General features: G+C 55.5%; 1 protein-coding gene across 6 annotated transcripts in view; it reads left to right on the plus strand.

The window, feature by feature from the left end:
- Window positions 1-1,980: 1,980 nt before the first annotated feature.
- The window catches only part of ATP6V0A1 (ATPase H+ transporting V0 subunit a1), a 38,911-nt gene continuing 25,276 nt past the window's right edge, over window positions 1,981-15,615 (plus strand). For 3 of the 6 annotated variants that reach the window (XM_029075259.2, XM_029075261.2, XM_029075262.1), the window contains exons 1-8: window positions 1,981-2,059; window positions 3,586-3,776; window positions 4,478-4,556; window positions 4,804-4,901; window positions 10,125-10,253; window positions 14,309-14,412; window positions 14,578-14,704; window positions 15,329-15,411. In XM_029075259.2, the coding sequence (XP_028931092.1) occupies window positions 3,660-3,776; window positions 4,478-4,556; window positions 4,804-4,901; window positions 10,125-10,253; window positions 14,309-14,412; window positions 14,578-14,704; window positions 15,329-15,411 (737 nt within the window). In that variant the 5' untranslated portion in view covers window positions 1,981-2,059; window positions 3,586-3,659. The remainder of the gene's footprint in view (window positions 2,060-3,585; window positions 3,777-4,477; window positions 4,557-4,803; window positions 4,902-10,124; window positions 10,254-14,308; window positions 14,413-14,577; window positions 14,705-15,328; window positions 15,412-15,615) is intronic. The other 3 variants (XM_029075263.1, XM_029075264.1, XM_029075260.1) reach the window with 2 other exon arrangements.

Below are 15,615 nucleotides of genomic sequence, written 5' to 3' on the forward strand. Positions count from 1 at the left end.
GGTTGTCCCACGTGGGGCTCACAGTTTTAATCCCCATTTTAGAGATGAGGTAACTGAGGCACTGATTGATGAATAAATACTACAATTATGGGACTGTCTAAATACAAGAACGGGGTTGAGGAGAGGAAGCACTGCTGGTGCACCAGGATGAAGACACCGCCCTTGGAGCCAAGGTATTATTCAGACCAGGTCATCCCATCCCAGGCAATTTTCCCTCAATTATTTGACTGATTCAGGTTTATCCAGGGTGGCGGACACCTCTGTCTAAATAGGATTATTCTGTACCAGAAGGTCCGGTTCCGCCGCGGTGGGGCATCCGGCCTTTGTCGGACATCTCCCCGAACCGGAACATCTTTTGAACTAAGCCACCCCCTTGGGACCCAAGGCCGGTCCCGGGGTTTGATAGCCGCCTGCCCAGCTGGCTCTTCTTGCCCTGCCTGGCAGTGGGTGGGTCAGGCCTGCCAAGGAGAGGACCCTGACCCTTATGGGAGCTCCAGGATTTTTCTCTCCATTAACTGGCCTGTGGGGCTTGGAGCCGGCCATTCATTCACTCATTCAATCAAACATTCATTCATTCAATCATATTTATTGAATGGTATGCAGAGCATTGTACTAAGCGCTTGGGAAGGACAATTCAGCAACAAAGAGAGACCATCCCTGCCCACAACGTGCTCACAGTCTAGAAGGAGGGGGGACAGACCTCACAAGTAAACAGGGATCAATATAAATAAATAGAATTATAGAGCTATATACACCGCAAAATAAGTAAACAGGCACTAAAATAAATAGAATTATAGGTATGCATACAAAAACATAAGTCCTGGGGAGCGGGGAGGTGGGATAAAGCAAAAGGAGTGAGTCGGTGTTGCAGGGAGAGGTGAGGAAAAGGGGGGCTTAGTCTGGGAAGGCCTCCTGGAGGAGGTGAGCCTTCAGTAGGCCTTCGAAGGGGGGAGTGTGAAGGGCAAATTTAAGGAGGGAGGGCTTTTCAGGCCAGGGTAGGACGTGGACCAGGGGTTGATGGCAGGATGGGCGAGAACGAGACACAGTGAGAAGCTTGGGACGAGAGGAGCGGAGAGTGCGTGGTGGGATGTAGAAGGAGAGAAGGGAGTTGAGGTAGGAGGGGGCAAGGGGATGGAGACCTCTGAAGTCAACAGTGAGGAATTTTTGGTTGATCCAGAAGTTGATAGGCAACCACTGGAGATTTCTGAGGAGCGGGATGCCACGCCCAGGCCCTTTCTGTAGAAAGGTAATCCGGGCAGCAGAGTGAAGTAGAGATCAAAGCAGGGAGAGACAGGAGGTTGGGAGATCAGAAAGGAGGCTCATTCATTCAATAGTATTTATTGAGCGCTTACTATGTGCAGAGCACTGTACTAAGCGCTTGGAATGGTCAAATCAGTAACAGATAGAGACAGTCCCTGCCCTGTGACGGGCTTACAGTCTAATCAGGGGAGACGGACAGCCAAGGACAATGGCAATAAATAGAATCAAGGGGAAGAACATCTCATTAAAACGATGGCAAATAAATAGAATCAAGGTGATGGTCATCTCATTAACACTATAAATAGGGTAATGAAGATATATACAGTTGAGCGGATACGATGAGTGATTGTACTAATGTGATAACAGCTGTGTGACTGCGGGCAGGTCACTTAACTTCTTGGTGCCTCAGTGATCTCATCTGTAAAACGGGGATGAACTGGGAGCCTCACGTGGGACAACCTGATGACCCTGGATCTCCCCCAGCGCTTAGAACAGTGCTCTGCACAGAGGAAGCGCTTATCAAATACCGATATCATTATTAACACGACCAGGGGAAGTTCCGAGCGGGTGGAGGTTCCCGATTTTAAGGCCCTCACCGAGAAAGACAAAATGGCGGCGGGAGGGCGGGCCCCGTCATGAGCGGCGGCACTGCGGGAGGGCCGTGCGCGGTGACGTCACCGCGGCGTGAGGGGCGGGACGGGCGGTGACGTAAGCGCGTCGAGGACCGGCCCCCACCCCTGCCCTTGGCTTCCCGGACCTGCGGAGGCTGCCGAGGGTGGGCGATCCGGGGTGGCCGCAGGTAAGATGGTGGCGGGGCAAAAAGGGGGTCGCAGGGCTAGTCCTCCCCCTGCCACCATGAAGGTCAGCCGTCGGTGTAAGGTCTGGGGCGGTGGGGTTAGCCCTGCTCACTGTCCGCGGGCTGGGGGGAAGGGAGCCCCCTTAAAGGCAAGGGGAACGGGGGAGGGTCTCACTTTAGGCACTGCAATGGGGGGCTGCCCTTCACCCGCCCCCACCCCCAGGCGGGGGCTCCGATGGAATCCGACCCGGGGCTGCAGCCCCTCCGTCCCCCGAGCTTGCTTGGTCCCTGAGCTCCTGCAGCAGGGAGCGACCCCCGTGCCAATGGACACCTGACCTCTGACCCCTCGGGAGGGGTGGGGGCCTCTGATTTGGGGGGATCCTAGGTGGTTCAGTGGGTGTCACTCGAACCCCGACCCCCCCCCTTCCAGGGATCCATCCCCTTCCCGATCCCCAGTGGCGGTAATCCACAGTCGGGAACTGCCAGGTGACCTCTAGACTGCTAGCTCCTTAAGGACAGGGATCGCGTCTACCAGCTCTGTGGCTTTGAGCTCTCCCAGGTCATTAGTTTTGCACTCGTTAAGCGCTCAGTAAATACCACTGATCCGATTGGGGCTTAGTAGCTGAGCAGAACGGTCCTGGGCCTTTTTCCCGAGCGTTCTCTGCAGGCACGGGCTGTGCAGAGGAATCTTTGACCTCAGGGAATCCCGAAATCCGAAATATCCCTCTCTGCTCAGAGGGGTTTGATAGAAAATAGATGGTTCAGGACCACTGAGAGCGCCTGCCGAGCCTGGAGTTTCTCTTCAAAGGTTGACTACTGCTTGCCAAGGAAGCCCTTTGTGGCTCGAGGCCAGGGTTCGGCCAGGACCAGAGTGTCCCACGGCCACCGAGGGCCACAAACTCGGAGTCTCACGGAGGCGGAGGAGGTGCCAGTTTCCTGTAGCCAGAGGAAGATGCACCGTCACTGTCTCGCTCCCAGTCAGCTGACAGCCGGAAGGCTGTTCCTCTTTTCCGAAAAGAGCTGTAGTTTAGTCGGCGCGAGGTGGAAAAAGATGGGAGTTCTTCCTGTTCTGAGGGGCTGAGTTGGCCGGTCCCTGCAGTCAGAGCCGTGGCTGGAACTCGCCCGGTGGGCTTCTCCTGCAGGGGAAAAAGCAGCCAGAGGGCAGGGTCTCACAGGCCCGGGGGTCTGTCGGGTCGAGAGAGCCGAAGCGGCCCCCGGCCCGCGACTTGGGCTGAGGACTTGCGAGGAGGGTGGCCAGGGGCCGGGGCGGCTGAGGAATCGGGGAGAGAAGCAGGGTAGGTATTGGAGCCGTTTGCCGTTCCGACCTTGAGCCCATCGAGGCAGCCCCCGACATGTTCCAGCCCTGAGTGTTCACAGAGATTCAGTGACCCAACGTTGGTGGCTGGAGCTGGGGCCCACGGACCTGCAGGTTCCAGATTCACCTGCCTCCCTGGGGCCCTGTGCGAAGGGAGAGGGATGACTAGCCCGGGGGAGCCCCGGGCTCACGATTGCTGTTCTCTCCCTTTCAGGGAAAAGTGATCCAACCCGGTGCCGGACTGTCTGATTCCCCGCAGGTGCCTCTGATCGGCCCTCCGCTCCCACCATGGGGGAACTATTCCGGAGCGAGGAGATGACCCTGGCCCAGCTCTTCCTGCAGTCGGAAGCTGCGTACTGCTGCGTCAGCGAGCTGGGAGAACTGGGGAAGGTGCAGTTCCGTGACGTAAGTAGCCGCCGGCTGCCGGCCGGGCCCTCCGTGTGCAGATCAGAGACTGATCGGTCAGGTTTCCTCAGCTCTTTAGTCTTCATGTGATGGAGGGCAAAGCTCCCTGAAGCCTTGATAACCACCCTCCGCCTCCTTCCTCGGTCGGGGGGTGAGGGGACGAGGGGTCTCATTCCAATAACGTGAGAGGTGGCTGGAATCGAGCTACAGTAGAGGTTGACAGCCAGCCAGTTTGCCCTGACCCCGTGACCAGGCCCCGGTCTGACAGGCTAGTGACCTTTTGCCTCGAGGCCCGAGTGTCTTAGGTTGATGAGAGAACTTTCCTGCCCTGGCCCGTGTCTGCTTTGGCATTCGAGAGGGGTCAGGGAGGGGAGCTACCCTGACCTCTGTTCCTGCCACTCCTCCATGCTGGTGGCCAAAAGGATGATGAGAGCGTCAGCGTGGGAGACATTCCCCACCTAGAAGGAAAATGAAACTTCTCCCTGCTCCTTGATTTGGCCTGGCTGGACTTTTCCCAGTGGAAGTGGGTGGTGGGTAGGTGGCTGACTGGCTGGGCGAGTTGATCATCTTGGCCCCGGGTCTCTGGAGACCATCAACCCTGTGCTGCCACCTGAGTCGGACCTGACTTGCGTATGTAGGGAGTTGGGGCACGTGTGGGTCAAATTCTGCAGATCCAGAATTCGCCTTTGTTCTCTTTGCAGTTAAACCCAGATGTGAACGTTTTCCAGCGGAAATTTGTGAACGAAGTCCGACGATGTGAAGAAATGGATCGCAAACTCCGTATGTCTCTCCCGGCTCGTGCGCTTTCTCCAAACGGTCGACCCCCTTTCTCACAGGGGGCGGCTGACTGGCTGGGCCAGGAGCCCAGGGCCAGAAACTCCCGATGGGGTCTTCTAGAGCGGGGCTGGGATCCTGATCCAAAAGCTACTTCCGTCCAGTGTAGAGAATACCTTCCCTCTGACCCCCAGGCACCCCCCTACAGGGGCAGGGCAGCGGTCGGAGCCCCAACTCTGTCATTCCATTACAGGCTTTGTGGAGAAGGAGATCCGGAAGGCGAATATCGCAATTCTGGACACGGGCGAGAACCCCGAAGTGCCCTTTCCTCGGGATATGATCGACTTGGAGGTAAGTAGGCCCGGGGAAAAGGGGGTAGGGGTGAGTCAGGGCATCGTAGCATGGTCTCTCCACAAAGCAAAGTGACGTGTCGGTCTGCGAATCGACACTTGAAGCATTCCCTCAGGCTGAACCACCGGGGTACAACCGTCAGCCTAAGCAAAAGCTGCCTGAACATATGTCCTGATATAAAGAACCTAGAAGCTGGCGGTGAGAGGAAAGATGATAATAGTTGCGGTGTTTGTGAAACGTTTTGTACCAGGCTCCATTTCCTTCCACATCCAATGGAATAATATGTGTGGTATTTGTTAAGCACTCACTGTATGCCAGGCATTATACTAAAGCATTGGGATTGTCTTGTCATCTGCTGCCGAGTTGTTTCCGAACCACAACGACTCCACAGATACAAGAAAATCGGTTTAAACAATCCTACATAGGGCTCACAGTCTTAATCCCGATTTTACAGATGAGGTGACCGAGGCGCAGCAAAGTGAAGTGACTTGCCCAGGGTCACCCAGTAGACACGTTGCAGAACCGGGATTAAAACGCAGGTCCTCTGACTCCCAGGCCTGTGCTCTTTCCACCAGATCATACTACTTCCATTCCCAGGCTTGTCCACCAGCTCCTTCCATTCCACAAATTGGTTCTTCTCATCCACTGCTCCCTAATGTTCTCCGCTCCTCAATCAATCGGTCATTATTGATTGAGCACCTACCTTAGTAGCAACATACTAAGATCTTGGGAAAATGCAGTATAAAAGAATTGGTAGAACCTTTCCCTGCCTACAAGGAGCTTACGCTCTGGATGGGGAGACAGACATTAAAGAAAATTTTGGGTATGTACGTAAGTGCTGTGGGGCTGAGGGTAGAGTGAGTATCAGGTGCTTAAAGGGTACAAGCTCAAGTGCAAGGGAGATGCAGAAGGAAGAGGGAGTAGGAGAAATGAAGACTTCATTGGGGAAGGCCTCTTGGAGGAGAAATGATTTTAATAAAGGCTTTGAAGGTGGAGAGAGTGATAGTCTGTCAGATCTAAACTGGGAGGGAGTTCCAGGCCAGAGGCAGGATGTGGATGAGGGGTTGGTGGTGAGACAGATGAGCTCAAGTCGCTTGGAGTTGGAGGAGCAAAGTGAGTGGCTGGGTTGTAGTAGGAAATCAGCGCAGTAAGATAGGAGGGGGAAAGCTGATTGTGTGCTTTAAAGCCAATGATAAAGAGTTTCTTTGTGATGCTGTTCCAGACATTCAACTTCCTCCTCAAACCTCCTGTCCCCCTGATCCTACCATTCCTTTTCTGTAATGACGTGGCCACATATTCCATCAACACAATTGAAACCATCAGACGTGATCGTCCTAAAATCTCCCTTGCTTCTCTCCACTTGCCCCTCCTCCTTTACACCCTTTAACTCTCCCTCTGTTTCCTGCAGGAACTCAAGAAGAGATCTCTTATAATAATAATAATATTATCAGAGAAGCAACGTGTCTTAGTGAAAAGAGCATGGGCTTGGGAGTCAGAGGACATGAGTTCTAATCCTGGATCCCCCACTTGTCTCCTGTGTGAACTTGGGCAAGCCACTTAACTTCTCTGTGCCTCAGTTACCTCATCTGTAAAATGAGTAAGACTGTGAGCCCCATGTGGGACAACCTGATAACCTTGTATCTACCCCAGCTCTTAGAACAGTGCTTGGCACATGGTAAGCACTTAACAAATGCCATCATTATTATTATTATTTCTTGAACACTTACTATGTGTCAAGCACTGGGGTAGATACAAGCTACTCAGGTTGTATCCCTGCCCAACATGGAACTCATAATCTTAATTCCCATTTTACAGATGAGGTAATTGAGGCATAGAGAAGTTAAGTGACCTGCCCAAGGTCACACAGCGGGCAAGTGGCGAAGCTGGGATTAGAACCCAGGTTCTTCTGACTCCCAGGCTGTGCTCTCCAGTAGGCCAAGCTCCTTCCTTTATAACTCTACCCCTTCCACGTGTGCTTCTGACCCCATCACATCATTCCTTTTTGAAACCTGCTCTCTCCTTTCTTCCCTGCCTTTGACCTCCATCTTCAACTGTTCACTTTCCAACACCTTCTTTCCCACTGCCTTCAAACATGTTTACTTATCCTCTACCCTAAAAAAAATCCTCCCTTGATCTCACGACGCCCTCCAGTTATCGCCCCTCTCCCTCCTACCATTTCTCTCCAAAAGGCCTTATAGAGTTGTTTACACCCGCCGTCTCCACTTCCTCTCCTCCAGTTCTCTGTTTGATCCCCTCCAATCTGGTTTCCACTCTTTACACTCCATGGAAATAGTCCTCTCAAAGGTCACCGATGATCTCCTCTCCAAATCTTAGACCTCACAGCTGTCTTTGACACTGTAGACAACCCCCTTCTCCTTGAAACTTTATCTAACCTTGGCTTCATCGACACTGCCCTCACTTGGTTCTCCTAGCTCTCTGACTGCTCCTTCTCAGTTTCTTTTGCCTCCCACTCTGTGACAGTGGGGCTCCCTCAAGGTTCAGTGCTAGGACCCCTGCTATTCTCCATCTACACCCACTTCCTTAAAGAACTCATTCGCTCCCCTGGCTTCAACTGCAATCTCTGTGCAGATGATTCCCAAATCTGTACCCCCCAGTCCTGATTTCTCCCCTTCCCTGCAATTTTGCTTTTCCTCCTGCCTCCAGGGCATCTCTTCCTGGATGTCCTGGTGACACCTAAAACTGACCATGTCCAAAACTGAACGTTTATCATCCCACCCAGATCTTACCCTCCCACTGTCCCATTACCACTACTACTACTGATAATAACGGAATTTGTTAAGCAGTTGTATGTGCCAAGCACTTTACTAGGGTGGATGCAAGCAAATCGGGTTGGACACAGTCCCAGTCCCATAAGGGACTCACTTTCTTAATCCCTATTTTTTTTTTTTTTAAACAGATGAGGTAGCTCAGGCCCAGAGAAGTCACAGCAGACAAGTGGGAGCCGGAATTAGAACTCAGGTCCTTCAGACACCCCAGCTGGTACTTTATCTGTTAGGTCACGCTGTTTCTCCATTCTACCATCCTCCCTATCTCACAAGCCCGTAACCTTGGCGTTGTCCTCGACTTATATCTCTCATTCCACCCACATATTCAACATGTCACTAAATCCTGTCGGTTCTACCTTCGCAACATTGTTAAAATCCACCCTCTCCTTTCCATCCAAACTGCTATCGCATTAATCCAAGGATTTATCCTGTCCCGTCATGACTACAGCCTCTGCCTCCTCGCTGACCTCCCAGCCTCCTGTCTCTTCCCCAGGCCAGTTCATACTTCACTCTGCTGCCCGGATCGGATTGGGCGTGGACGATATAACAGAGAGCAGCAGCGTGGCTCTGTGGAAAGAGCATGGGCTTGGGAGTCAGAGGTCATGGGCTCTAATTCTGGCTCCGCCACTTGTCAGCTGTGTGACTTTGGACAAATCACTTAACTTCTCTGTGCCTCAATCTGTGAAATGGGGATTAAGACTGTGAGTCCCACGTGGGACGACCTGATCACCTTGTATCCCCCCAACGCTTAGCACGGTGCTTTGCACATAGTAAGTGCTTAATAAATGCCATCATTATTATCATCAGTGTAATAGCAGTTTGGTTGGCGAGTCAAGGGTGGATTTTAATGATGTAAAGATAGAACCAACAGGATTTGGTGAGAGATTGAATGAGAGAGATGAGATGAAGATAATGCCCGGGTTATGGGCTTATGGGAAAGGGAGGATGGTGGTGCTTTGTACAGCAATGGGAAAGACAGGGGAGGACAGGGTTTGTGTGGGAAGATAAATTCGGGTAAGTTGGAGGTGTCAGCGGGACATCCAGGTAGAGCTGTCCTGTAGGTGGGAGAAGATGGGAGCCTGCAGAGAAAGAGATCAGGTTTGGGGAGATGGATTAGGGATTCTTGGCATGGAGGTGGTAATCGAAGTCGAGGGAGTTCTCTAAGGGAGCGGCTGTAGATGGAAAAATAGATGGTCCCAGCCTCAAGAGTAATTACGCAGTGGGAGACAGAGGAGAAGCCCGCCAAAGCGATAGATGGCAGGAGAACTAGGAGAAGACAGTGTCGGCCAAGTAAGATCAATAATAATAATATCTGTTGCCAATTGTACATTCCAAGTGCTTAAAACAGTGCTCTGCACATAGTAAGCGCTCAATAAATATTATTGAGTGAATGAATAATGGTATTTGTTAAGCGCTTACTATGTGCCAAGCACTGTTCTAAGCACTAGGGGAGATACAAGGTATTCAGGCTGTCCCACGTGGGGCTCACAGTCTTAAGCCTCGTTTTACAGATGAGGTAACTGAGGTACAGAGAAGTTAGGTGACTTGTCCAAAGTCACACAGCTGACAAGTAGCAGAGCCGGGATTAGAACCCATGAGCTCTGGCTCCCAAGCCCATGTGTGCTCTTTCCACTAAGCCACAATGATAATGTTTACTAAGCCTGCCTGCTCACCAGGCCTCAGTCTTGACCTTCCCATCACCGTGTTCTGGTTCACGCCCCTCTGCCCCTGCCTGGAACTCCCCCCGGCCCTCCTCCGAGGCCAGAATCCTCCCTCCTCCAGGAGGCTTTTTCCAACTAATTCCCACTTCCGTTTTCATGGCATCCCATAAGCTCCCCATAGCACTGATGCGTATGTCAGTTATTTCATGTATTCGTACCCTCTTTGCTTCTCCTGCCAGGAGTCATGTCTGGTTTTGCTCTTGTTCCCCTCATATATTTCCACTGCATCTCCCTTTCTGCCCAGTTCCATTGTAAACTATGAGAAGCAGTGTGGCCTAGTGGAAAGTGCAAGGGCCTGGGAGTCAGAGGACCTGGGTCCCAATCCCTGCTCCATCACGTGTCTGCCGTGTGACCTTGGGCGAGTCACTTGAGTTCTCTGTGCCTCAGTTACCCCATCTGTAAAATGGGGATTAACACTGTGAGCCCCATGTGGGATGTGGACTTAATACAGTACCTAACACATAGTAAGTGTTTAACAAATACCATTAAAAAAATAAATAAAAACAGGGCAGCAAACGTGCCGTTGCTCGCGTGTTTTCCGGTGCCCGACGCGGGTCACGCGGGAGGTAAGAGGGTGGCGGCGGGCCCTCTTAGAAGCTCCTCCCTCCGGGCACCGGCCTGGCCCACGTCCCCCGCGGGTGGGTCTGAGGCCCAAACCCGGCCGGGGAAGCAGGTTCCGTCGTGGGCTCACCGCCTGCCGCCCACCCCTCTCCCAGGCCAACTTCGAGAAGATTGAGAATGAGCTGAAGGAGATCAACACCAACCAGGAGGCACTGAAGAGAAACTTCCTGGAGCTGACCGAGCTGAAGTTTATCCTGCGCAAGACCCAGCAGTTCTTCGACGAGGTCAGACTGTTGTTTGTTTCGGGACCCGGGCGGCCGGCGCCGGCCCCGCTCCGGCCCCCGCCCGGTCTTACCCCAGAGGTTGGGTTTCAGTAACCGGTCTGGAGACAGCCATTTTTATGCCTCCCTCTAGTTGAAGAAGGTTCGGATTCGGTTCCATTTTTCATGCAGAGCCAGCCTGCCAAAGTTCACATGTTTTGATTTTTTCATATATTTTCTGCCGCTTTTCATCTCGGGCAGGGGAAATGTTAGGTAGCTATGGAAAGACAGACGTGAGGTCCCCATGTTGGGGAAGCCGGTTGGCCAGGTAAGTATTTCCGGAGGGGGCCAGTGCCCACTGGGAGGGGGCTTCCAGGCTGGGCATCACCTGGAGCCATGGCCAGATCTCACTTCATCCTCTGCACCCCTCCCCACCAAAACTGTCCCGGTTGTTCCCAACCTCTGAATGAGTTGGCAAGGTCACAGATGTACTCAAACGTCCAAGGCCTAGTTTCTCGAGGCGGGGACACTGGCTGCCTTTGGCACCCTGGGGGACGCTGGGAGAGGGTAGGGGAGTTCCAGCTGCCGGGTCCCTCAACTTGATTGCCCCCCGACTGCTGGGTCTCACCGATTAGATTGCAGATATTTTCCCCACACCAGCTTGCAGCTGGTCCTGCCGGTGGTCCCCCAAATGAGGCGCTGGGATTGGCTTTTGCCAAGGGCCTTCCATCTGGGCAGCCACAGAGCCTGTGCCTCCCGCCACCCCCGGGTTTTCCAGGGAAGAGCTTCCGCCCGTCGGCCCCGAGTTCCACTGTCTGCCGCACCGGGAGCCTGGACAGGAGTTGCCTCTGTTGGTGCAGCTGGGCCGGGGCAACATGGGGAGTTGGAGGGGCAGGTCACAGGCTCCAGCTCCACCATAGCCATTGACCCCGCGCCCTGCCCCCCCCCAAACCTGCTGACATCTGGAGACCAAAGGGAAGGAAGGGTGGGCACAGCCTCTGGACACATTGGGGTGGGTCTCATGCCACGGGCCTGAGCAGATGCAGAGCGGCCCGCCCATCTCTTGGTGAGTGGTCGGAAAGGGCTGACTGCAGCCCACCTCCTCCTTGGGTTGAGGCCCTGGCTGCATAAAGCTCCATCATCCAGGGGGATCTGAGCAGTGCCCTTTTCCTGCTGGCACTGGACAGGCAGCAGATATGGAGAGGAAACTGAGTCCCTCTGGGCCACTGTCAAAGCCTCAGCCTGGGAGAGGCTGGTCTCACTCTCCATAGCCCAGGGGTAGGCCAGACCTCTCTTCTGTGCAGACGGCATTCAGCTCTTGAGGGTGCACTCACCCGACCGGTGGGTGGCATAGGGAAGCGGGCTCTGGTGGGCACTGGGCATTGAGGATGCTGGGAGGTTGTGTTCAGGGAGAATGGACCTCAGCCAGAGGGTCAGAGCGGAAATACAGAGTGATTTCAGCTGTTACTTGTCCAGATCATCAAACGGGTCACATATATGTTGACTTTTCTGGGTCGTCTTCCTTGGCAAGAGACATAAAGGATTTCTCTGAATCTTTTTGCCCTATGCCCCCTAGTACATGAGGGCATGAAGAGGGGAAAAGTAATGGTTAATGGCATGCAGACCTCCCCGTATCCCCTCCACCCTCCTCGTGTTTCTCTCCTCTCTTGAAACGTCTCTCTTTCCATCTCTGTTTCTTTGTCACCCTACCACTCATCGCTTTCAGGCTGAGGGTTCGTGGGAGCCGATCGGGTGGACGTGGAGGGATTTGGTTTGGGTTTTGGAGAAATTTGACTTCCTTGAGTTCCTGCCTGAGCAAGAACTGATAAGGTCAGGAAGACTGGGGGAGAACTGGGAGCGACAGGCCCACTGATGATGATGGTATTTGCTAAGCGCTTACTATGTGCCAGGCACTGTACTGAGCGTGGGGTCGGCTACAAGCAAATTGAGTGGGACACGGTCCCTGTCCCATGTGGGGCTCCCAGTCTCAATCCCCATTTTACAGATGAGGTAACTGAAGCACAGAGAAGCGAAGTGACTTGCCCAAGGTCACACAGCAGGCCAGTGGTGGAGCCAGGATTAGAACCCATGACCTTCGGACTCCCAGGCCCATGCTCTATCCACTACACCATGCTGCTTCTCTGCTTCTCTCTTCCTGGAGACACCTGGGCTGGGGCACGGCCAGGTGCTGAGTGAGAATCCTGGGATTCTGCCAGGAGGTGGGCCCTCCTGGGAGAGAACTTTGTCTGCCCAGACCCTGGGGCCAGCTGGTTAATAGGGGCATGAGGTGCCGGGTTGGATGCCTCACTGGTAGTGACGGTGGTATTTATGGAGTGCTTACTGGGGACCTGGCACTGTCCTGAGTGCTTGGGAGAGCTCATCAGAAGCAAGCTCCGTTGCCTGGCCTCCAGGAGCTCTCCGCCAAATGGCTACGAGGAGAAGCAACATGCAGCCCCTCGCTCCTACCGGGCCCAGCTTCAAACACTGGCTGGGGTTCTCCGTGTTTGATCTATTTGAAACGGAAACCAAAGAGCCCGAAGTGGGGCTGGCAGTGGGTGGCAACACGGGGACCCTCGGCGCCCACCTCAGACTGCCGTTGCCGTGCCCTGAGCATCCACATAACCGGTGTGGGCTCGGCTCTTCAGGAGAAGCGTACCCGACTCCGGGTCTGGCCTCCGGGCCCCTCTCCAGCCAGGCTGCCATTTGTGGAGGAGACTTGGCTTCAAGCCTGAAAAATTGCACGCAGCTCTGCCTCCCGGGGCCCTGGGTGGCCCCAAGAGGGAAGGAAAGGCAGCAGGTTTTGTTCTAAACAGGAGAACCCTTTAATAGCCACTGGTTTATATATAAACCAGTGCACAGGGAGTGCAAGCGGGCCAGCGGAGGAAGGCTTCTGCCGGGCCTCGGCCCTTTGGAGGGTTGGAGGGCCCTGGGATCATCCAGAAGAGGGCCAGGGCCTGAGATCGCCCTTCCCATTCCAATGTATACATGTCAGTGGGGGAATGTCACTTGGAAGCCAGCCATTCCCATCCGGTCCTTCCTCTTCCGCCTTTGTTCTGGGAGGTCTTCTAGCTGAAGTCCCCTAGGGCGGAGCCGGGAGCTCAGCCTCCCTCCCTCCTAAGGGGCCCTCTCCATGGCCCACATGGGCCGCAGCACCCGGAACCAGGATCACCCACCGTGTCCCTGCCCCATGGCCCACCCAGTGATGCCTGTTTCCCCAAGAGAAGACTGAGGCCTGATCCCCGTTGTTCCACTCAGGGCCAGTGGACTGATCTTCTAAGGGGACTGGAGCTGACCACTGGTTTGGAGGGCCTGGGCAAAAGAGTATCCTCTTGAGCCTTCAAGTCCAACCCATCTAGCTCCCAAGAGCGGAGCTGCCCTGGACAGGTGACACACACAGCCAGCTGTCTGCCTGCCAGCCCCTCATGATGTCACTCGGCCCCCTCAGCCCCAGCGCCTGGGGGACCCGAGGGTACCAAAGCCCAGGTCCCGCCGGCTGGGATGATGCAGCTTGAGCCAGGTCGAGCCCGAGCTCTCCCTGAGGTGTGGTCTGGGATCGAGTCTCCCGGTGGGCAGACCCTCGGCCGGAAGCCGTAGGCACGCCAGGCTGGGCCACGGAGACACCCGCTCGCTCGCTGTCCTGACCGATGGTGGCAGGCGGATGCCTGGCACGCTTCTTCAGGAAGGCAGGGCCTTTGCGGTGCCCAGCTGCAGCCGCTCCCCGTTCTCGTCCCCAAACATGTAGACCAGGATGCCGCTGGCACTGCCTCCCTCGCCCCACAAAAGCTTTACCCACGCCTCAGGTGGAAAGGACGATTTCTGGCCTAGCGGTCTCGCCCCCTGCCCTCTCATCCGTTTACTGTCTGTGGCTCTACCTCTGGCCCGGGCGCCTGGGGGGGGGTCTCTGCTTCTCGTCCTGTCTCTTCTCTTCCACCCCGTCACCCGCCGCTCCTGCCGCCTGTGTCGCCGGGCCTCTGGGGGCCCTTCCATCCGCACCTTCTCCGGCTTGTCTCCTGGCTGGTTCCTCGCCCCTGCATGCCACTAACTATCTTCACTAGGTGTTAATTGATTTGTGAATTCAGGCTGAATTGCATCATCAGCAGATGGCGGATCCAGACCTGTTGGAGGAGTCCTCGTCCCTCTTGGAGCCGAGCGAGATCGGGAGAGGCGCGCCCCTGCGGCTCGGGTGAGAGCAGCAGCAGAACCGCCGCTCTGCCCCGGCGTGCATCCCTCCCGCCCCCACCCAGGCTGCCTGCTGAACCCCCAGGGGAGAGGGCGAGGCTGGCCCTCGGCCACCCGGGCTTGAGCCGGGAAGGCCGGGCGGGCCAACAGTCCGGCCTTGTCCCCGCAGCTTTGTGGCCGGAGTGATCAACCGGGAGCGGATCCCCACCTTCGAGCGCATGCTGTGGCGGGTGTGCCGAGGGAACGTGTTCCTGCGCCAGGCGGAGATAGAGACCCCCCTGGAGGACCCGGTGACCGTAAGCAGGACCTGAGGGCCTCTGGGAGGACCCCCGCACCGTTGGGGGAGAGAGAGTTGGTGGGACGGTGCACGTGAGACTGGCAGGACCCCAGCGGAGGATCTCGACCTTCTCCCCGGCAGACGGCCGGGAGTCGGCCGGGTGGGCGTTGGGGCCGTGGGAATGGCCATGGAGAGTGATGGTCAGTCTCTCCACGCGTGTGTTTCTGCTTCTAGTCCGGGGCGTCCTTAGCTCTGGGGGCCGGCAGTTCCCTGGGCTGCTTCAGTGGGTAGAGCAGGAGAGCGGGAGCAGCTTAAGTCTGTTGACTCAATTCCTCCATTCTTGGCTTCAGTCACCGTGCCGAGGTCCCGGGCCTTGGCTCCCAAGTGCCACCGAGGGCGTGTGAGGAAGGAGCTGGACGGCTTCAGGCTCCCCTGGGCCTCAGGCTGCCTTCCCTGGCTTTCCTAGGGCTGCTCTTCGGTGTGGGGGCAGTTCAGTGTATGGCTCCTGCTGGCTCACCCCTGCTCCTACCCTCGGGGCCGGCTCTGGGGTTGGTAGGTGGCACCCGTCGCCCAGGAGCTCAGGTGCCCTCCTGCCCCGCAGTGGGCCGGGAAGCCTAAAGTGAGGGTGTGTCCTGGTTTTAAGGGAGACCACGTGCACAAGTCTGTGTTCATCATCTTCTTCCAAGGAGACCAACTGAAAAACCGCGTCAAGAAAATCTGTGAGGGGTAAGAGGCGGTCAAGCTCCCCCTCTCCTTTCCCCTTTCCTTCCCTGCCCACCACCAGCTGGCACGGCCATCCTGAACCCTCCCGAATCCGGGCCCGTGGAACCGTGGGGCACGCGTCCTCATAGATCTTGATCCGAAAGGGCCTGACGGCCTAGCTGGATAAAGGCCCCAGGTACCCCATGCGAGTGGCCTCAGCGCCCGGAA

Source organism: Ornithorhynchus anatinus, chromosome 11, assembly GCF_004115215.2.
Source record: "Ornithorhynchus anatinus isolate Pmale09 chromosome 11, mOrnAna1.pri.v4, whole genome shotgun sequence".
In the NCBI taxonomy this organism is placed as follows: Eukaryota; Metazoa; Chordata; class Mammalia; order Monotremata; family Ornithorhynchidae; genus Ornithorhynchus; species Ornithorhynchus anatinus.